This window comes from Bos indicus, chromosome 15 (assembly GCF_029378745.1).
Source record: "Bos indicus isolate NIAB-ARS_2022 breed Sahiwal x Tharparkar chromosome 15, NIAB-ARS_B.indTharparkar_mat_pri_1.0, whole genome shotgun sequence".
Taxonomy (NCBI): Eukaryota; Metazoa; Chordata; class Mammalia; order Artiodactyla; family Bovidae; genus Bos; species Bos indicus.
This window is the reverse complement of record NC_091774.1, coordinates 5656919-5679993: the sequence shown is the minus strand read 5'-3', so window position 1 is coordinate 5679993 and position 23075 is coordinate 5656919. Positions and strand designations below refer to the sequence as shown.

The 23075-nt window shown below is 36.5% G+C and overlaps 1 protein-coding gene across 2 annotated transcripts in view; it reads left to right on the top strand.

Annotated features, from left to right (window-relative positions):
- The window catches only part of DYNC2H1 (dynein cytoplasmic 2 heavy chain 1), a 397795-nt gene that overhangs the window by 150374 nt on the left and 224346 nt on the right, over positions 1-23075 (top strand). The window contains exons 59-65 of one of the 2 annotated variants that reach the window (XM_070803297.1): positions 4-125; positions 4272-4358; positions 7198-7324; positions 9622-9763; positions 10336-10445; positions 19227-19247; positions 20632-20730. In XM_070803297.1, coding sequence (XP_070659398.1) covers positions 4-125; positions 4272-4358; positions 7198-7324; positions 9622-9763; positions 10336-10445; positions 19227-19247; positions 20632-20730 — 708 coding nt within the window. The remainder of the gene's footprint in view (positions 1-3; positions 126-4271; positions 4359-7197; positions 7325-9621; positions 9764-10335; positions 10446-19226; positions 19248-20631; positions 20731-23075) is intronic. The other variant, XM_019975614.2, reaches the window with a different exon arrangement.

The window sequence follows — 23075 nt, the reverse complement described above, 5'->3', positions numbered from 1 at the left end:
CAGAATGCTAAGCGTGCCAGTACTGCAGCTGCTCCCTTAGCTGCCTGGGTTAAAGCCAATGTCCAGTACTCCCATGTCTTGGAACGAATTCAGCCTTTGGAAACGGAACAGGCAGGATTAGAATCGTAAGTTAAATATAAAATATAAACAACCCTAACCTTCATTTTCATCAATTGATGACATATTATTAGGATTTATTTATTGTCTGTATCTAAAAAGGCAGCTGACAACACTGAGTCATTTAAATACAAATTAAGAATGTAGATCCAGATAATGGAGTGGAGAATGTAGAGTTCACCTCATCTAAACCACAGACACATCAAAACCACATCTCCACGTGGAACTATTATCATGGAAAACTAATTAGAAAATGGCAGAAGAGCTAGATAACAAAACTTGCGAGAAAGATCTGTACATAATTGGGTTGTTGTTTATCAGTAGCCCAGTCATGTCCCATGCTTTGTGACCACATGGCCTGCAGCGCTCCAGGCCTCCCTGTCCCTCGTTTTCTCCTGAAGTCTCCCCAAGTTCGTATCTGTTGCATCAGCGACACCATCCAGTCATCTCATCCTCTGGCACCCTCTTCTTCTGCCTCAATCTTTCCCAGCGTCAGGGACTTTTCCAGTGAGTCGTCTGTTCACATCAGATGACCAAAATATTGGAGCTTCAACTTCAGCATCAGTCCTTCCAACAAGTATTCAGGGTTGATCTCCTTTAAGATTGACTGGTTTGATCTTCTTGCTGTCCAAGGGACTTTCAGGAGTCTTCTCCAGCACCAGAGTTCAAAGGTATCAATTCTTTGGTGCTCCTCCTTCTTTATGGTCCAGCTCTCACAGCTGTACGTGACCACTGGGAGGACCATAGCCTTGACTCTGCAGACCTTTGTCGGCAGAGTAATGTCTCTGCGTTTCAATACTCTGTCTAGGTTTCTCATCGCAGGAGCTGTGACATCGTCTGATTTCACGGCTGCAGTCACCGTCTGCAGTGATGTTAGAGCCCAAGAAGAGGAAATCTGTCACCATTTCCACCTTCTCCCTTTCTATTGCCATGCAGTAGAAACATGTAGAAACATGCCACACATGTCCTGTGTGCACAGGACCAGATGCATGTAGGATCATGTAGGATCACGCGTCTGGTCCTGTTACTGCACTGGGGGGCAGCACTATTTACAGATGAGGAGTACATTATTAAAAGACAAACAATCATACATAAAATAGGCAAGCAAATGGTTCTATTATATAGCACAGGACATTTTATTCAATATCGTGTAAACTAAAATGGAATATAATTTGCAAAAAATAACTGGATCACTGTGCTATACACCTGAAAGTAACACAGTATTTTAGCTGTATATCATTAGAGACATCACTGTGCTGTACACTTGAAAGGAACACAGTGTTGTTACTGTTTATCATTAGAGGAAAAGGAAAAAAAATGAATAAGTGAAGAGTTAAACAGACCAAAAATACGAAGAAAAAGCAATTAAAAGATGGATAGCAGAATGAACTCATTTTCTTCCTACTATTAAGTTGTTGGATAGATAAAGTGGGAGAATTTCCTTTAGCAAGAGCAAAATTTTGTAAAGGAATACTTTATTTTGTAAAGTTCAGGTACAAAAAGTAAATTCTAGAAATTTCAGTTCAGTTCAGTCACTCAATAGTGTCCCACTCTTTGCAACCCCATGGACTGCAGCATACCAGGCTGCCTGTCCATCACCAACTCCCGGAGCTTACTCAAACTCATGTCCGTGGAGGAGGTGATGCCACTCAACCATCTCATCCTCTGTCGTCCCCTTCTCTTCCCACCTTCAGTCTTTCCCAGCATCAGGGTCTTTTCAAATGAGTTAGTTCTTTGCATCAGGTGGCCAAAGTATTGGAGTTTTAGCTTCAGCATCAGTCTTTCCAATGAATATCAGGACTGATTTTCTTTAGAATGGACTGGTTGGATCTCCTTGCAGTCCAAGGGACTCTCAAGAGTCTTCTCCAACACCACAGTTCAAAAGCATCAGTTCTTCAGCCCTCAGCTTTCTTTATGGTCAAATCTCACATCCATACATGACTGCTGGAAAAACTATAATTTGACTAGACGGACTTTTGTTGGCAACGTAATGCCTCTGCTTTTTAATATGCTGTCTAGGTTTGTCATAGCTTTTCTTCCAAGGAGCAAGCGTCTTTTAATTTCATGGCTGCAATCACCATCTGCAGTGATTTTGGAGCCCAAGAAGATAAAATCTCTCACTTTTTCTATTGTTTCCCCATTTATTTGCCATGAAGTGATGAGACCTGATGCCATGATCTTAGCTTTTTGAATGTTGAGTTTTAAGCCAGCTTTTTCACTCTCTTTCACTTTGATCAAGAGGCTCTTAAGTTCTTCTTTACTGTCTGCCATAAGGGTGGTGTCATCTGCATTTCTCAGGTTATTGATATTTCCTTCAGCAATCTTGATTCCAGCTTGTGCTTCATCCAGCCCAGCATTTCACATGATGTACTCTACATATAAGTTAAATAAGCAGGGTGACAATATACAGCCTTGACGTACTCATTTCCCAATTTGAAACCAGTCTGTTGTTCCATGTCCAGTTTTAACTGTTGCTTCTTGACCTGCATATGTTTTCTCAGGAGGCTGGTGAGATGATCTGGTATTCCCATCTCTTTAAGCATTTTCCACAGCATTTGTTGTGATCCATCCAAAGACTTTGGTGTATTCAGTAAACCAGAGGTAGTATTTTTTTTTCTGGAACTCTCTTGCTTTTTCAGTGATCCAACATATGTTGGCAATTTGATCTGCTTCCTCTAACTTTCTAAATCTAGCTTGAACATCTGGAAGTTCATAGTTCACATACTGTTGAAGCCTGGCTTGGAGAATTTTGAGCATCACTTTGCTAGTGTGTGAGATGAGTGTAATTGTGCAGTAGTCTGAGCATTCTTTGGCATTGCCTTTCTTTGGGATTGGAATGAAAACTGACCTTTTCCAGTCCTGTGGCCACTGCTGAGTTTTCCAAATTTGCTGGCATATTGAGTGCAGCACTTTTACAGCATCATCTTTTAGAATTTGAAATAGCTCAGCTGGAATTCCATTGCCTCCGTTAGCTTTGTTTGTAGTGATGCTTCCTAAGGCCCACTTGACTTCATATTCCAGGATGTCTGGCTCTAGGTGAGTGATCACACCATCGTGATTATCTGGGTCATGAAGATCTTTTTTGCATAGTTCTTCTATGTATTCTTGCTACCTCTTCTTAATATCTTCTGCTTCTGTTAGGTCCATACCATTTCTGTCATTTGTTTGCAGGAAATAAAGAGCCCTTCTTTGCATGAAATGTTCCTTTGGTATCTCTAATATTCTTGAAGCGCTGTCTAGAAATTTAGTGCTAATATATAGTTTTTCTCTAAATGTTTGAAAAATTTTTAGCATATATTTTCTAAAATATTATCTGGCAGGTATGGGAAAAATTTAATGACTTTAGGGGCTTAAACTTTCAATTTGTTACTGAGTCCGTGTTATATTTTATCTCATTTGTTCTGAATGTGAACTAAGAAGTATGTCATTTTATGCATTGTTCAATTTTTGGTATTTTCTTTCTTACTCTAGACAAGAAGATATTAGCTGCTTAAATAAGTCTCTTATTTTTCTCCTTATTTTTCTCAATATAATACATGAAATTTTCATGTCAAATCATACTATTTATATTATTGTGATTATTTTTATAACTTAAATACTATTTTGTGAGTATATTTCCTTTCTTGTATACTATTTGTTATTCTTAATAATTGCCTTTTTTTTTTTTCAGTTGATTTTTTTCTTTTCTGTTTTTGTGTCACATACTTATCCACAGTCTATCAGAAGCTAAAACATATTTGGAATCTGTGTTCATTTTAACATTCTCTTCAGTTCAGTCGATCAGTCATGTCCTACTCTTTGCGACCCCATGAATCGCAGGCACGCCAGGCCTCCCTGTCCATTACCAACTTCCAGAGTTCACCCAAACTCACGTGCATCGAGTTGGTGATGCCATCCAGCCATTTTTATCCAGAAATCTGTTTGCACAGGTGTTTTAAAATGTAGATTCCTGGAAGTGATGTGGTTAGGTCAGAGAATACACTTTTAATTTTAGCATTGCTTTTCAAATAAAGTTCTAAATGAAAGTATTAAAATTAGTGAATTATTGACAATTTTCATTGTCATTTGTTTACTGCAAGATTATATTTTACAGTGCTGTTCCTGCTTTTTGTTGATAACTAGAGTGACTTCTATGAAATTGACTTATATTTTAGAAATTTGCGGAAAACTGAAGATAGAAAACGGAAACTAGAAGAACTTCTTAATTCCGTTGGTCAGAAAGTATCAGAACTCAAAGAAAAGTAAGTTAAGTTTTGAAATATATTTTGAGTATTTGAAAACCTACCACAGTTGATACTTAAGTTTTAAAAAACTGTTATAATTAATATATTAATTTTTTGATTTATCACTTTAAAATGGTGAATGATATAAAATAATAGTGTATTCCTTTTAAAAAGTTTAATGAGAACAAAAATATTATAAGTTTCCATTTGTATAGCTATCACTGTGTATATTTCTAAGCAATGGAAAACTGAGCAGGAAGAAGTGAATGTACTGTGTTAATGCTGGAAGTGTTTACATTTGGTATTCCTACTTCTTTATTAATTTGACCTCAGCATTTTAGACTTCTGTATTGCAGATGATGCTACAGTACTACTTATTCCATAGTCTGGAATTGTGAATGGTACATGATCGTGTTAAAAATGTTTTATCTTTTTAGTTTTGCTCTTTTTGATATTAAAAATATTCCTTCATGCAAATATACTCAAATCTAAAAACTGTTTATAAAAGGCATTAATCTTAAAGCCCTCATGTACCTCTTTGTTCCTGTGATTGTTTTTAATATAGGACAGAAAAAATACTGGTATGGGACTTACAAATATGGAAACATTTTCATTTAAGAATTGTAAAGATTGGAAAACTGGAGAACGTGTCATTAACTATAGCATATGTTGTCACTTGCTACTTTCTTTAAGTCATGTATTACATTTCCTTTTTTTCTTATGGAAGAAATACACATTATTGTACCAAGAAAAAGTTCCATTAGACTAAAATCTATTAATTTTTTTTTCTATATATAGTCAGGAAACAATCATCTCTATTTACATTTATACATATTTACTTAATATACATAAATTAAAGCTATAGTGAAAGCTATAAATTCAATGTTTTTAATATTCCTGAATGTTTTTGTATTAGACATATAGATATTAAATCACATAATTTCCCTCCTGGTATATAATTAGAGTGAAAGTGAAAGTGAGGTCGCTCAGTCGTGTCTGACTCTTTGCGACCCCATGGACTGTAGCCTATCAGGCTCCTCTGTCCACAGGATTTTCCAGGCAGGAGTGCTGGAGTGGATTGCCATTGCCTTCTCCAGGGGATCTTCCCGACCCAGGGATCGCACCCGGGTCTCCCGCATTGCAGGCAGATGCTTTACCGTCTGAGCCACCAGGGAAGCCCCAATTAATTAGAGCAGGATAAGGAAAATGATATGTTCTTTTCAATATTACATGCTCAGAATCAGTACTTAATCATACTAAAGTGATTATCAAATATTTATTGAGTAGTTAGCTTATAGTACCAGTGTTTTAACTCCATTTGTTAGCCATTTGCACGTGTCAGATGTTGTCCTAGGCGCTTTACATATACATGTTTTTAGCATCTAGAACAATATTGAGAGGTGGATATTCTTACATAATTTGCGATTAGAACACTAAAGATTAGAAAGGTTTGCTTAAGTTGAACAAGTAATAAATGACTAAGCAAGCATTAGATCCTATATTTGTCTGACTCCTTTAAGTTCCTTTTCTTAGTCACTGCGTCATATTACTTGTATTTTGGGAGGATTATTATGAAAACCTTCTGAATAATATGATTGAGGACTGTGGATAACATGACTGAGGAACTGGATTTTTAATTTTAATTAATTTAAATTTAGATAGCCACATATGGCTGCCATATTGGACAAGTGACTCCTAGGGTCTTATTTCTGGGGGAGGGAAGAACAGGGCACTTAGAGAGGCAATAAAGAATAGAGGGCCTGCAACTTAATAGCACACCCATATGTGAATTTTAGGTCCTCTACTTACTACTGGCAAGACCTGTGCAATAATCTGTTTGGAACCAAGTCTCCATATTTATAAAAAGAAGATTATAGCACTTATTCTGAACTGTTCCTGGAATCAGCACAGTCCTGTGTGTTTTCTTTTATGTATTATTTATCTGTGGCCGGGCTGGGTCTCTGTAGCTATCCGTGGGTATTCTCCAGTTGCAGCCAGCACGGGCTGCTCTCTAGTTGTGATGTGGTTGCGGCCTGTGGGCTGTGGAGTGTGTGGACCTCAGCAGCTGTGGTGCCCAGGGTTAGTTGCCTCCCAGCATGTGGGGTCTTCCTGGACCAGGGACTGAACCTGTGTCGCCTGCATCGGCAGGCAGATTCTCAACCACTGGGCCGCCGGGGAAGCCCAGTCCTCGGCATTTTGAAGGCACGTATATATTTGTTGAAGGACTAAGTAATCATATGGAATCTGCTATTATATTTAGTAAAATAATAAATTTGTACAAGTATTTTTAAGGAAAATAAAAAGAAGTTTTAAACTTTGGCAGTTGGGCACATAGGGAGAGAATATATCTAATGGGATGAATATTTGATGTGAGTTTTAAAATTTTATTTGTAATTTTGATAGGTGTGTATTTGTGGGAGTTAGAATGAGGGGTGAGGTAGGTATAAGGAAGGAACTGGATGATGGAACAGCCCATTGACAGTCATGGCAGATGAAAGATAGTGCATTGCTTGAGAATATACAATTCTTCAGATGTTGACATCTAGTTTTACTGGACTAAATAAAATCAAATAAAACTGAAAAGACAAATTATATCAATCTTATGACAGGAACTTTGAATGTCATATTGATGTTTATACATAATGTAGCAGGATATCACAGCCCTGTGAGAATATTCCCCTTTAAATGTAAGCATTGGTATCATGTCTATTATATTAATGATATTTTATATGCAAATATTATCAATATTATAGTTAATTAAAATTCTAGTATAAAAGTTCACTTTACTACCTAAGCATAATGTATTAAATCTATCTTAAATCTAATTGTCTTTAATTAAATTTTAATGTTTTCATAGATTTCAGAGCAGGACTTCAGAAGCTGCCAAACTTGAAGCTGAAGTAAGCAAAGCACAAGAAACAATTAAAGCTGCAGAAGTCTTAATTAATCAGCTGGATAGAGAACACAGGAGATGGAATGCACAGGTTTGTCTGCGGTCACGCAGTGAAGTGAAAGTCTCTCAGTCCTGTCGCACTCTTTGCGACCCCATGATACAGTCCATGGCCATAAAGAAGCATTGTTTAAGACACAGGAAATCTACGATGTATTTGCTAACAAAAATGAAAAGGAAAAATATCCATTAACTTTTAGTCGGCTTAGGATAAATGATCTAGATTAATGGCCCTGTTGTGAATTAATCTTTAAGCGCAATACCTTTATATGCGTGGATTTTAGACAAAGCAACCCGTTCCTCTTTTAGATAGGGGAGATGAGTTCAGTTCAGTCACTCAGTCGTGTCTAACTCTGCGAACCCACGGACTGCAGCGCACCAGGCCTCCCTGTCCATTTCCAACTCCTGGAGCTTACTCAAACTCAGGTCCAACAAGTCAGTGATGCATCCAACCATCTCATCCTCTGTCATCCCCTTCTAAACCCACCTTCAATCTTTCCCAGCATCAGGGTCTTTTCAAATGAGTCAGATCTTCGCATCAGGTGGCCAAAGTATTGGAGTTTCAGCTTCAGCATCAGTCCTTTCCAATGAATATTCAGGGCTGATCTCCTTCAGAATGGACTGGTTGGATGTCCTTGCAGTCCAAGGGACTCTCAAGAGTCTTCTCCAACACCACAGTTCAAAAGCATCAATTTTTTGGCACTCAGCTTTCTTCACAGTCCAACTTTTACATCTATACATGACCACTGGAAAAACCATAGCCTTGACTAGACGGACCTTTGTTGGTAAAGTAATGACTCTGCTTTTTAATATTCTGTCTAGGTTGGTCATAACTTTTCTTCCAAGGAGTAAGCGTCTTTTAATTTCATGGCTGCAGTCACCATCTGCAGTGATTTTGGAGCCCAGAAAAATAAAGTCTGACACTGTTTCCCCATCTATTTCCCATGAAGTGATGGGACCAGATGCCATGATCTTCGTTTTCTGAATGTTGAGCTTTAAGTCAACTTTTTTACTCTCCACTTTCACCTTCATCAGGAGGCTTTTTAGTTCCTCTTCACTTTCTGCCATAAAGGTGGTGTCATCTGCATATCTGATGTTATTGATATTTCTCCCGGCCATCTTGATTTCAGCCTGTGCTTCTTCCAGTCTGGTGTTTCTCATGATGTACTCTGCATAGAAGTTAAATAAGCAGGGTGACAATATACAGTCTTGACGTACTCCTTTTCCTATTTAGAACCAGTCTGTTGTTCCATGTCCAGTTCTAAGTGTTGCTTCCTGACCTGCATATAGGTTTCTCAAGAGGCAGGTCAGGTGGTCTGGTATTCCCATCTCTTTCAGAATTTTCCACAGTTTATTGTGATCTGCACAGTCAAAGGCTTTGGCATAGTCAATCAAACAGAAATAGATGTTTTTCTGGAACTCTTCTTGCTTTTTCGATGATCCAGCAGATGTTGGCAATTTGATCTCTGGTTCCTCTGCCTTTTCTAAAACCATCTTGAACATCTGGAAGTTCACGGTTCACGTATTGCTGAAGCCTGGCTTGGAGAATTTTGAGCATTACTTTATTAGCATGTGAGATGAGTGCAATTGTGTGGTAGTTTGAGCATTCTTTGGCATTGTCTTTCTTTGGGATTGGAATGAAAACTGACCTTTTCCAGTCCTGTGGCCACTGCTGAGTTTTCCAAATTTGCTGGCATATTGAGTGCAGCACTTTCACAGCATTATCTTTCAGAATTTGAAATAGCTCAACTGGAATTCCATCACCTCCAGTAGCTTTGTTCATAGTGATGCTTTCTAAGGCCCACTTGACTTCACATTCCAGGATGTCTGGCTCTAGGTCAGTGATCACACCATAGTGATTATCTGGGTCATGAAGATCTTTTTGTACAGTTCTTCTGTGTATTCCTGCCACCTCTTCTTAATATCTTCTGCTTCTGTTAGGTCCATACCATTTCTGTCCTTTGTCGAGCCCATCTTTGCATGAAATGTTCCCTTGGTATCTCTAATGTTCTTGAAGAGATCTCTAGTCTTTCCCATTCTGTTGTTTTCCTCTATTTCTTTGCATTGATCACTGAGGAAGGCTTTCTTATCTCTCCTTGCTATTCTTTGGAACTCTGCATTCAGATGCTTGTATCATACATTGTTTTAATATCACAGCAAGATCTAAGGTCTTGCTGCTATTTTTACATTTTGAAAATTGTATTTAAGATAGGTAGTTACTTTAAACCAATGAATGATTTTTTCCTAGTAACAAAGCTTGAATTTTTGAAGCTTTTTTTTTTTCCTCTTAGGACATATCCATCTCTCCCTCTCTCTCTCTCTCTTTTTCAGGTTGCAGAGATCACAGAAGAATTAGCTACTCTTCCTAAAAGAGCTCAACTAGCTGCTGCCTTTATTACATATCTTTCTGCTGCTCCTGAGGGTCTGAGAAAAACCTGTTTGGAAGCATGGACCAAGTTCACTGGTCTTGAAAGTTTGTATTTAGTTAAATCATCAATTTGAAGTTTCAGTATATGAAAAGCATATCTTTTGATTTTTGTCATTTTACTTTTTTTAAGATTAGGAAAACTTTCTGTAAGTTAATGGGTACCATAAGTGCTTAATTTGCTAAATTCTACGAATGTTCTGAGAATCGATCTATTATGATAACTCTTGTCCCCCTAAAATCACTTTTCAAACTGAGACCACTGAATTATTTTGATATTGTATGAATGCAGTTAAACAAATTTATTAATTTTTACACTGATTTCATATGGTAAAATGAGATGTAGGAATTCCAAAATTCTTTGTGAATTTTGTGTTTTTTTATAAATTAATATAGTTGTGAAACATTTAATAGAAGAAAACTAATTCAGTTGTTTCATTTCTTTACATCATTAATTTTTTTTTTCTCTTTAACTTCTGGTACTAAATGCAGAAGGATGGATTGAATATTAAGAATGATCATTGGACTTTTGTTGGAGTATATTTTAAATAGTTTTATTCTCTTTTCTTCATCAATCACAAGATTATTATTTAGTATCACTGATATCTTTAATTTTTCAGAATTTGATCTGAGGAGATTTCTTTGTACTGAAAGTGAACAGTTAATTTGGAAAAGTGAGGGCCTACCATCAGATGACCTTTCCATAGAAAATGCTCTTGTTATCTTACAGGTAATTAATCTACTTAACTTTTCTCATTAGAAATGTTTCTTTTGAAGCTTGCTCCAGGAAGTAACTTCTTAAAATCCTTAAGCTTTCACAGTTAGTCTTTAGTTACCTAAAAGTAAAAGTATTTTCCTAAGAAAAACCCATTTATGATTCAGTTAGAAACTCTACAATTTTTAGTGTAATTTATTTTTACCTTCATATAAAATTATAAATTAAAATGGTATTATTTTGATGGCTGAATATTATTAATTGAACTTCCTAATATGAATAGAAACATTTTAGGGATACTTGATTTATTTGGCTGTATAGTTCTTCCATCTAAAGTATATTTTTAAAAAAATTTTATACTTTTATTTCATTTTGTTTTGTAAACAAAGTTATGCAGAATGAAGATAGGTAAGTTTGGGTTATAAATTGAAGATGATCATGTGCATATTTTGGAAAATTTTCCTTTTCTATAGTATGTGTTTCCCAGAAGTCATTATTTAGAATTGAAACTATTACGCCTCAATTAGCAGTGAATGTGAAAACTAAATTCAAAACCTTGTGTACAAGCAAATCATTTCTTTGTATGAAGTTGAATTTTTACCATTGATTTAATTTACCTTTCTGATATAGAATTTGAAAGATAACTTGTGCCTCTTGAAAATATGTTGCATTTTTTTTTATTTTTATCTGAATAGTTTATATTACTAGTATTTTCTTTTACTCTACAACTCTTTTCTCTGTCCACACACCATTTCTTTATCCTAAATGCTTCTCCTTAGGGAGTGTAAGTCATATTATTATAAGATTCATATTGGGGTCCCTGTTTATTCCCATGTAATTTATTGTTTTATTCACCTATCAACTGACTCTACTTTGACTCATTACATTGGAGTCTTACTAGTAGTATAAGAGTCACTGAACAAATATTAAACCATTTTACCTTCTTTTAATTATATTTGGCTTTTTTTTTTAAACATTTTTATCATTTTTCACAGTAGAATTACAAATCTGGAACTCTAAATGTGTATATACTCATTATAGCCTAGTACTTTTTATCATGTTTGGTATTCTTTTCCCAAGGTTTCATAGTTGCTTCTTCATTTTCAGTATTCCAAGAAAGCAGTTGTTTGAAGATTTTAAAAGATTAAGATTTTTCTTTCTTATTTCATAAGAAATCAGAGACCTTTAAAAAAAATTTATCACAATTGTTTTTGTTTTTCTAATAATAGTAAGTGAAAGTATTTACTTTTCTTTTCTGAATTTGTCTTTCATGATGAATTTGGTAAATATTGTCTTTGAAATTAATTTTCATAACAAGCTTAGTACACTTTGTATTTAATATTGCCAGCTTTCTTATAGGCACATACGCATTTATTTGACAAAACAAAGGGCTTCCCTGGTAGCTCAGCTGGTAAAGAATATGTCTGAAATGCAGGAGACCCTAGTTTGATTAGTGGGTCAGGAAGTTCCCCTGGAGAAGGGATAGGCTACCCACTCCAGTATTCTTGGGCTTCCTTGGTGGCTTAGCTGGTAAAGAGTCCGCCTGCAATGCAGGAGACCTGGGTTCAGTCCCTAGGTTGGGTAGATACCTTGGAGGGGGTATCTTACCTTATCTCCAGGATATCTTACCTGGAGAATCCCCATTGACAGAGGAGCCTGGTGGGCTGCAGTCCACAGAGTCACAAAGAATTGGACACAACTGAGTGACTAAAACAGCATGACAAAACAAAACCATCTGGAAAATTTTGTTAGAGTTAATTAATTATTTTGTTGAAATGAGCTTACCATTGTGTTCAACATTCTGTCTGAGTTCTAAAGTGGAGTAGGTTTAAAATAAACTGTTGTAGTTGAGGGTGTGGTTGGATAGCACAATTCTGTAACATCTACTCATTAACATTACCATGTGATATGAAATTAGATGTCTCAGTGTTCACAAGATGTGGTTCTGGGAGTATTTTCTGAGAAAAAATGACAAGATGTGATGAATTAAGTATCATTTAACTATAAAAAAGCTTTTCAGAGATTCTTTTCTTAGGGCACTCTTTCCCAGTTTCAAGCCCTATAGCCACTCCATCACTTATAAGCTAACTACTTATTTGTGCCTTGTATGTTCAAAATTATTCCTTTGTGTTATCACAAAGGGCGCTTTGGAGTTCTCATATTTGTGTTCAGTTAACTATTGAAGTACATGTGTTGTCTGGGTGAGGAAATAGTCAAATAATTATCTACCACTGGCCTTGTAACAAAGGCCATTAGTTCTGTTACATTAGCAGAAGGCTTCTATGACTGTGTCCTTGATGAGCAGGGGAAGAATTTGGTCACGGTGACCATATGTCCTGGATTGCTTGGACTATGATTTACATCTGTTATCCTGATGTAATTATTAAAAAAATTTGTTTTGGATGATTTTATGATCTTCCTACTTTTGTGAAACTCAGGGGATAAATGGAGAGTATGAGACCCAGGTGGCACGGTGGTAAAGAATCCGCCTGCCGGTTCAGGAGACGTAGGAGACGCAGGTTTGATCCCTGGGTTGGGAAGATCCCCTGGAGAAGGAAATAGCAACCCACTCCAGTGTTCTTGCCTAGAGAATCTCGTGGACAGAGGAGCCTGGTGGCTACAGTCTATGGGGTTGCAAGAGTAGGACATGCCTGAGCGATTGAGCGTGCACACACATGTCTATTAGACACTGTGGAGAGGTGTGAGTAAAGAGCATCCAGAAAGAAGATGGAAAATATGATTCATTTAAATTTCACAGTTTATAAATTTTTCTTGGTTTAAATTTCACAGTATTGTAAATTTTTCTTGTGAAGACATGTACTAGGCATTTGTTTTTTATTGTTTATGGACAGTTCAGTGTCAAATTAGTTTTCTTTAAACCACTTACACATTTCTGAGAATGTTTTCCCCTCCTGCCATTTATTGCGTGTTGAGGAAATGCAAGCTAATTTGGTATTAGTCTAAAGAATATAGACTTGTAAATTACATTGAGACAAACCTTTGTCATTAAATCCCCGATACATAATAATAATCAACACTTTCGTATACTGTGTTGCTTGTGTGTGCTCAGTTGCTCAGGTGTTTCCATCTCTTTGCCACTCTATAAACTATAGCCTGCCAGGCTCCTCTGTTCATGGGATTTTCTAGGCAAGAATACTGCAGTGAGTTGCCATTTCCTTTGATACTCCAAATCCAGGGATCCAAGTGGCATCTCCTCTGTCTCCTGCATCGGCAGGAGGGTTCTTTACCTTTGAGCCACGTGTGGAGTCCATTTTGTTCATATATTATTATTTAAAAATTAATAAAAGTAAAGCACTTAAATACTTAACTCATTTAATTTTCAAATCAACCCTATTTAGTCAGTCAGTCATTTCAGTCACTCAGTCGCGTTTTGACTCTTTATGACCCCAGGTACTGCAGCACACCAGGCCTCCCTGTCATCAATAACTCCCAAAGTTTACTCAAACTCATGTCATTGAGTTGGTGATGCCATCCAACCATCTCATCCTCTGTCGTCCCCTTCCTTCTCCCGCTTTCTATTTTTCCCAGCATCAGTGTCTTTTCCCGTTAGTCAGTTCTTTGCATCAGGTGGCCAAAGTATTGGAGTTTCAGCTTCAACATCAGTCCTTCCATTGAATATTCAGGACTGATTTCCTTTAGGATGGACAGGTTGGATCTCCTTGCAGTCCAAGCAACTCTCAAGAGTCTTCTCCAACATCATATCTCAAAAGCATCAATTCTTCGGTGCTCAGCTTTCTTTATAGTCCAAATATCACATCTGTATATGACTACTGGAAAAACCATAGCTTTGACTAGATGAACCTTTGTTGGCAAAGTAATGTCTCTGTTTTTTAATATGCTATCTAGGTTGGCCATAACTTTTCTTCCAAGGAGCAAGCGTCTTTTAATTTCATGACTGCAGTGACTGTCTGCAGGGATTTTGGAGTCCCCCAAAATAAAGTCTGTCAGTGTTTCCACTGTTTCCATCTATTTGCCATGAAGTGATGAGACCAGATGCCTGACCTCAGTTTTCAGAATGTTGAGTTTTAAGCCAACTTTTTCACTCTCCTCTTTCCCTTTCATCAAGGGGCGCTTTAGTTCTTCTTCACTTTCTGCCATAAATGTGGTGTCATCTGCATATCTGGGGTTATTGATATTTTTCCATGCAGTCTTGATTCCATCTTGTGCTTCATCCAGCCCAGCATTTCTCATGATGTACTTTGCATATAAGTTAAATAAGCAGGCTGACAGTATACAGCCTTGACATACTCCTTTCCCTATTTGCAACCAGTCGTTTGTTCCCATGTCCACTTATAACTGTTGCTTCTTGACCTGCATACAGATTTCTCAAGAGGCAGGTCAGGTGTTGTGGTATTCCCTCTCTTTAAGAATTTTCCACAGTTTTCTGTGATCCACACAGTCTAAGGCTTTGGCATAGTCAGTAAAGCAGAAGTAGGTGTTTTTCTGAAGCTCTCTTGTTTTTTTGATGATCCAGTGGATGTTGGCAATTTGATCTCTGGTTCCTCTGCCTTTTCTGAATCCAGCTTGAACATCTGGAAGTTCACAGTTCACATACTGTTGAAGCCTGGCTTGTAGAATTTTGACCATTACTTTGCTAGTGTGTGAGATGAGTGCAATTGTGTGATAGTTTGAGCATTCTTTGGCATTGCCTTTCTTTGGGATTAGAATGGAAACTGACTTTTTCCAGTCCTGTGGCCACTGCTGAGTTCTTCAGATTTGCTTGTATATTGAGTACAGCATCATCTTTTAGTATTTGAAATACTCAGCTGGAATTCCATCACCTCCACCAGCTTTGTTCATAGTGATGCTTCCTAAGGCCCACTTGACTTCACATTGCATGATGTCTGGCTCTAGGTGAGTGATCACACCATCGTGATTATCTGGGTCATGAAGATCTTTTTTGTACAGTTTCTCCGTATATTCTTGCCACCTCTTCTTAATATCTTCTGCTTCTGTTAGGTCCATACCATTTCTGTCCTTTAGGTACACATATTATCCTTTTGTAGATAAGGAAGTTGAGATGCAGGAGGGTTAAGTTTCTTTTTTTTTTTTTTTTGAATTTACACAATTTTATTTATTTATTTTTTAATTTTATTTTATTTTTAAACTTTACAATATTGTGTTAGTTTTGCCAAATACCGAAATGAATCCGCCACAGGTATACATGTGTTCCCCATCCTGAACCCTCCTCCCTCCTCCCTCCCCATACCATCCCTCTGGGTCGTCCCAGTGCACCAGCCCCAAGCATCCAGTATTGTGCATCGAACCTGGACTGGTGACTCGTTTCATACATGATATTATACATGCTTCAATGCCATTCTCCCAAATCTTCCCACCCTTTCCCTCTCCCACAGAGTCCATAAGACTGTTCTATACATCAGTGTCTCTTTTGCTGTCTCGTACACAGGGTTATTGTTACCATCTTTCTAAATTCCATATATATGCGTTAGTATACTGTACTGGTGTTTTTCTTTCTGGCTTACTTCACTCTGTATAATAAGCTCCAGTTTCATCCACCTCATTAGAACTGATTCAAATGTATTCTTTTTAATGGCTGAGTAATACTCCATTGTGTATATGTACCACAGCTTTCTTATCCATTCATCTGCTGATGGACTTCTAGGTTGCTTCCATGTCCTGGCTATTAGAAACAGTGCTGCGATGAACATTGGGGTACACGTGTCTCTTTCCCTTCTGGTTTCCTCAGTGTGTATGCCCAGCAGTGGGATTGCTAGATCATAAGGTAGTTTTATTTCCAGTTTTTTAAGGAATCTCCACACTGTTCTCCATAGTGGCTGTACTAGTTTGCATTCCCACCAGCAGTGTAAGAGGGTTCCCTTTTTTCCACACCCTCTCCAGCATTTATTGCTTGTAGACTTATGGATTGCAGCCATTCTGACTGACATGAAATGGTACCTCATAGTGGTTTTGATTTGCATTTCTCTGATAATGAATGATGTTGAGCATCTTTTCATGTGTTTGTTAGCCATCTGTATGTCTTCTTTGGAGAAATGTCTATTTAGTTCTTTGGCCCATTTTTTGATTGGGTCATTTATTTTTCTGGAGTTGAGCTGTAGGAGTTGCTTGTATATTTTTGAGATTAGTTGTTTGTCAGTTGTTAAGTTTCTTGTTTAAGGTCACAGAGCTGTCTAAAGGTAAAGCCAAGATTCAAGCATTGCTGCCTAGCCAGTCTATGCTGTAAGATTGCCTTTGAGAGATATGTGTTTATGGTTCTGTATATGTTTTAACTTATTTATTTCATGTTATTTCCATTAATGTAATTCTCCTTATGTTATCAAAAGATGAATTTTAGTTCTATTTACAAAATATTTCTATCCTTACCCCATTTGTGGTTATTAAAAATAAAAATAAAGTTGTAGTTTTATAAATGTTTCAAAAGTAGTTTCTTTCTTATTGGATGAAAGTCAGAAGGTACAAACTTTCAAGTATAAAATAAATAAGCACTAGGAACATTATGTACAATATGATAAATATTATTACCACTGCTGTATATTATATATGAAAGTTGCTTAGAGATGAAATCCTAAGAGTTCTCATTGCAAGGAAAAAAAAATTATTTTATTTTGCACCTGTATGATATTATGGATATTCACTAAATTTACTGTGACAATCATTTCATGATACATGTAAGTGAAATCATTGTTTTGTACATCTTAACTTACACATGATTGTCAATTATATCTCAGTAAAAGTGGAAGAAAAAAATCGCTTTCAAAAATGTCCCCTAACTAATCTTTTTTTCCCCCAAGAAGAGAAGAATTAAAATTGATATCATGTATCTCTAGTGTTTGACTTCTGTTCTGAGCTCCTGATCTGTAGTTCTAATTTCCTATTAGATATTATTTTCTGGACTTTTGTATGCAGTTCAAACTTTGTCTTTAATCATTAAAAAATTTTTTTTAAGTTTAGAATCAGTGGCCAAGTATATATAATACATTTTCTTTTTAAAAAGTAATTTATGCTTTAAAGTAACTGAGATGTTTAAAAGGTTCCTTTTTACAGTAGGAGGCTTGACCCAAATTGTTCTAGCCAGCTCTTCCCTTGATATTGTTCTCCATGACACACATTATGTTGTTGCACACTTCCATTATGTACTATCAATAGGGGCTGTATTTGCTATCATGGGAGGATTTGTACATTGATTTCCACTATTTTCAGGCAATACCCTTAACACTACATGAGCCAAAATCCACTTTGCAATCATATTTGTAGGTGTAAATATAACTTTTTAAAACTAGCTTCAGGATTCAAATGATATTACCAGAACATCTCTCTCTCTCTTTCCTCCATCTTAAGAGATGGATTTATTCTTTGATATTCTTAGATGGATTTATTCTTAGATAGGTTCTGCCATGTGTTATTGATAGACATTGGTGACTTGTGAGTTTTACCGTTATCACAGTTTATGTTCTCAGACTAAAGATATCGCTTCCCATCCTTTCCATTATTTATGTCAGTCCTTAACAAAAGTTTCTTATTGATTAGTTTGGATCACTTGCTCACCCCTTGTATGCAGTTCTGGAAGATTGATAATCCCGTGAGAAATGCATGATTGGGGCATGCATGCTAGGTAAAGGTAGCTGTGTTCTCCAATAATTGTTTCTCTTCCTCCCTGACTTATTATAACCTGCTTCTCTTCTGTTTCCTAACGCTGGAGATGTCACTGTCTTGGTCTAGTAATGCAGACTGCAAATCATTCTTAGCTATGTCTCTTTAATTGTTCATTCAGTTAATTACTCAGCCAGTCTTCTCAAATCTCTCTCTCAAATGTGTCCTGAATTCATTCTGTTGCAGCCACGCCTGCTGCCAGTGGCTTCACTCAGGCCTACCTCATGTTGTGGTAAATATATCATAATAGCAGTTGGTTCCTTGCCCCCAGTATCAGCTCCTTCATTGTTATTGCACTGATTCTCCTAAAATGTTAATCTGATCATAACAATTCCTTGAATAATATATTTCAGTGACGGCTCATTACCTGCAAAGAAAAATTTCATTATCCTTAAACATGGCATGATCTTTACGATCAGAAAGACCTCTGATTACTCCTACCATTTTATATGCATCATCTTTGCCTAAACTTTTTTTTGGCCATCACTATTTATATTGATAATTTATTGCAAGAAGCCAAAAGAGTCAATGTATAAAATTTCAAAAATAACAAAAATACCTGTACTTTTTACTCCAGCTATACTAAGTCACTGGTGGTTTTCCAGATACTCCCAGGCTTTTCACTCTTCTCTCAATCATGGTGTTGTCTGGACCAAATTTGCTTTTTATTTTTTAACTTCTTTGCCTGGCTAAGTCCTATCTTTTTTAATCTAGTTTGACTTGAATTGCTTCCCAGCAGCTTCCCTTAACTTCACTTCTGATCCACTTATATAATTTTGAGTTATCTTTGATTTTAAAAAATTTTTCATTTTTTGCTTCTTTATTGGATGGTGGCCAGTAAGGGTGAGGGAATGTATTTTGTTAATTTTTGTATCCCCTGCATTATATGGTAGATGAATGAATAGCATGAATGAATGAAAGCTCAGCATTTTTGGATCTATAATTTGTTAAATATAGAATTTGACCACATTTAATCATGGAACACACACGTAAAATATTCCTTAGAGGTCTTCTCTGTGTCTCTGAAGAAGTATAAATAAGATGAACACAAACTTGTAACTATTCTTTGAAATTCTTAGGCATATTTTCTGTGCTAAATAGATGATTTTTTGAAACATTATCTTATTCTCTTTTTAACTGCTTCAGATCATTGGCTTGAAATCATGGGTAAGAACTTTTTAAAATTTAAAATAATTATTTTTGTAGTTAAGCAAAATCTAGTTTACTTGTGGAATGTTTGCTATTGAATGCTGGCATAGAATGACATCTAAAACCTAGTGTGCAATACTTAAGAGGTTTACTAGCCATGTTATTTTGCTTGCAATTGCACATGTATGTGGTAGAGCAGTAAGTGAAGCCTCCAGAAGTAGATGCTGGGTGAAGATCATATAGTGGGGTAACACTGGGGGATTCGTGGTGTTAGTGCTCCCCTCTGGATACAGGTAAAAAGAGGCTGCAATATTTAGAGAGAATTTTAAAACAGTAATAAAGCTGTTTTAGAGTCAGTCAACTCTTTATTATAACCGTGTGTTGGCAGTTTTCAACATCATTGCAGATAAATGCTGTTGATTTCCAGGGCATGTTATCCCACCATCCCCCTCCCCCTTGAGATGCCAGTAAGGAAAAATCCGTGTCCTTATTAGAACTACCCCAGTTCTAAGTCTTTACTTTACTGTTACCCTCATGTGTTATCTTATCCTTATATCCTGTAACTGAATTATGTTTTTCAAATAAATGTGAAAATTTAAGAAAAATTGGGTCAGTTGTTATTTAAATCTGATTTGCTAGGTAACAATGACTATTAGATGGTTTAAAATTTATCATATATTTATGATATATGATCAACTTAAATATATGTAAATATACATAAATATATAATTGGCTTTATATAGGTAAGTATATATGTAAAGATATATAAATATATAATTGGCTTCCTTTCATTTTCTGAATGGCATGTGTATGTAGTTTTCTAATTTTATGTTTGTTTCAGAGTTTAATTAGCACAAGGTGTGAAGTAATGAATTTAGTTCATAGTTTGTTAGATCTTAACCAATCATCTTATGTAATTTTCTCTTCTAGGATAATCCTTTTGTAATAGTTAGAAAAATTAGTCTTAAAATATAAATAATTATATCACTGATTATTTCAGCAGTACTTTTATGATTAGCTCTTATTTCATTTATTCAACCAAAGAATATCTAAAGTTTAGGGAATGACTTGTGTATTTTAAAACCAAGAAGAGAAGAGCAAATGGCATCTACTTAGGACTAGAATGCTTGCTTACTGTGTTGTTAATGTACATTTTCTGTGTTATTGTAAATAAAACTGTGTTCTAACTTTACTCTGGTTAAATTTAATAACCTAATATTAATTTCTGATAAAATTTATTAATTTAGCCTCCAGTGGAGCTAAAAACAACCTTCATTTCCTCACTATAGTTTTATATTTGTGTTCTTCAAAACCTTAGAGAAAAACTCACTCATTGTTTAATAATTTTTAGGAAATGATTTTCCTTTAATGAAAGCTTATAAATTTTCTTTTTTTTATTTAGAGTCGAGTATGCCCATTTCTTATCGACCCTTCTTCCCAAGCTACAGAATGGTTAAAGACACATTTGAAAGACTCACGCTTGGAAGTTATTAACCAGCAGGTGTGTATTACTTACAATTTAGATACCAAGTAGTAATGGAGTAATGGCATCTTATGGTGACAAGAACTCTGGGTCTGTAATCAGAAAACATAGGTTCAAACCAACTTCTTATAACTTACCTGGCATGGGCCCTGGGGAAAGAAATGTAGCTTTCTTAGCTTTCGTTTTATAATTTGTAAAAAGGAATAAGAATCTTTGATTCCTTCTATATGCAAGGTATTGATCTAAGCCCAGGAATTTATGTTAATAACCACAGTTCATGCCCTTATGGCGATGACAATTGAGTAATTAGTTACACTAAACAAATAAGCATTTATACTAAATTATGATTAAAGTTAAGTGCTATAGAAGGGTGCTATAGAAGTAAGTTACTTAAGGACTTAGGAAAATCCCCTGGACTTTTAAATTTCCTCTTCATGTAACTCAGCATTGATCATTTGTGTTGTGTGCTGAGATTTCACAATTGGTCAATGAAGTGTAATAGTGTTTTGTGTAGTGACTTCTCGCAGTCATGTTTATCTTGCCAAAGAAATTATTTTTCATGTTTTTTGAGAAAGTCCTAATGCATGGTTAATTTTTTTGTCAATTTTTTAATTTAATCAAATTTTAATCATTTAATTCAGATGCTTGAAAAATTACCTCTTTAAAATGTTCTTCACTTATCAAATGGGGGATCTAACTCATTTGTGTTTAAGAATAATTATAATATGTAATTATTTATATAATGTATTGCTGGGGTCCAGCCCTGGCTGATCCAGGGTATTCGAAGAGGGGATGGCGTCGGCGACCTATTTATTTAAATATTTTATCAAAGATATAAAGAGTAATAGGATGAAGATAGCTCAGTAGGAAAATTCAGTGGAGAAAAGAGGCTGAGTAGCTTGGTTTACGCGGGAGACCAATAAAACTTCAAGACAAGAAGCTTGCACCACTTACGTAGGCCGCAGGCGTCCTTCCGTTCTCCCGAAGGAGAGGAGACACTGAGGCCTCCCCGGTCGGATCTTAGAAGCCCAGGCATAATTAGTAAGCTTGGTGGGTTCCGCGCTCCAGATAGAGACTCAACCAGAGTGAGAGAGAGAGCGACATGGGGAGACCAGTATTTTGAGAAACTGATCCCAATTCTTTATTTTCCATGGTCTACCTTTATACACTGAGATGTTATGCAAAAGTCACGTGGGGTCAGCAGTCCTGACTTTTATCAGTCAGGTGCTTCATACAAATGTATATAGAGGTCTTAGGGGTGTTACATCATCTTCTGGCCAGGGGGCCTGCTGACAATTTATGACCCTCTCATTGTGACAGTGGTCAGTCAACCAAGACACTTATTTCTCCAGGGGTGATTATTCTTAAAACAGATGCCACCCAAATAAAGTTACATTCCTATAGGGTGAGGGTGTAGTGGGTTTTAGTCAAGGAAAGAATTTACTTAGCCTAAGGTCTAACGTGATTAATACCAAAGGTTAATACTTATTTCTTCTATATATTCATTAATGTGTGTAAGGGCAGGGGAGATGGAGACTTAGCAACAAACATTGGCTCAACAAATGAAAAGCCCTTCACCAATACAATTTCTAATCAGCCCATTATATTTATACTAATAGTTTTCTAACTTTTCTAAGGAACCTGTTTTTAGAAGGTTTAAAGCATCCCATGCCTCTCACGGTTGGGAGGCTGTGAGCAATCACATGTGGCCGGACAAGCCTGTCAGGCAGGCCAGAGAACCTTCAGAGGAGTTTGTAGGTTAAAACACTCTTGTCACGCCCAGGAGTTTTTATTAACTGGAGCTCTAAGTTAACTCCTTCTCCGAAAGAGGTGGTGGGGGACAGCCCCCCGTAAAGTCAGAGGTGTAGGTGAGAGCACAAAGTAGTAAAGTAGACAGGCTCTGGTTATGGGGGTAGATGCTCGAGGATTTCCAGGGGGACTCCTGAGGCTCGATCCCGCCTTTGCGTATGTTGAGCCTCCTTCCTCATGACCTTTGCCACAGGCGGAGTACCTCACTCTGGCCCCCAACAATATATAAATATTTCATGTCACTTATGGTTGTAGTAGGATATTTAGATAATAATTATTATCCAAATATTTAATTTTTTAAAACAAAGTTGGAGAATTGGAGTGGTATTTAAAGTGACTTTTTGCCTACTCAGAAAGCCTAAAAATTCTTGCATGGTTATAAAATTTTGTCTAAATGTTTCTTTTCAAAATCAGTCTTATGGACTCTGTGGGAGAGGGAGAGGGTGGGGAGATTTGGGAGAATGGCATTGAAACATGTATAATATCATGTATGAAACGAGTTGCCAGTCCAGGTTCGATGCACGATACTGGATGCTTGGGGCTGGTGCACTGGG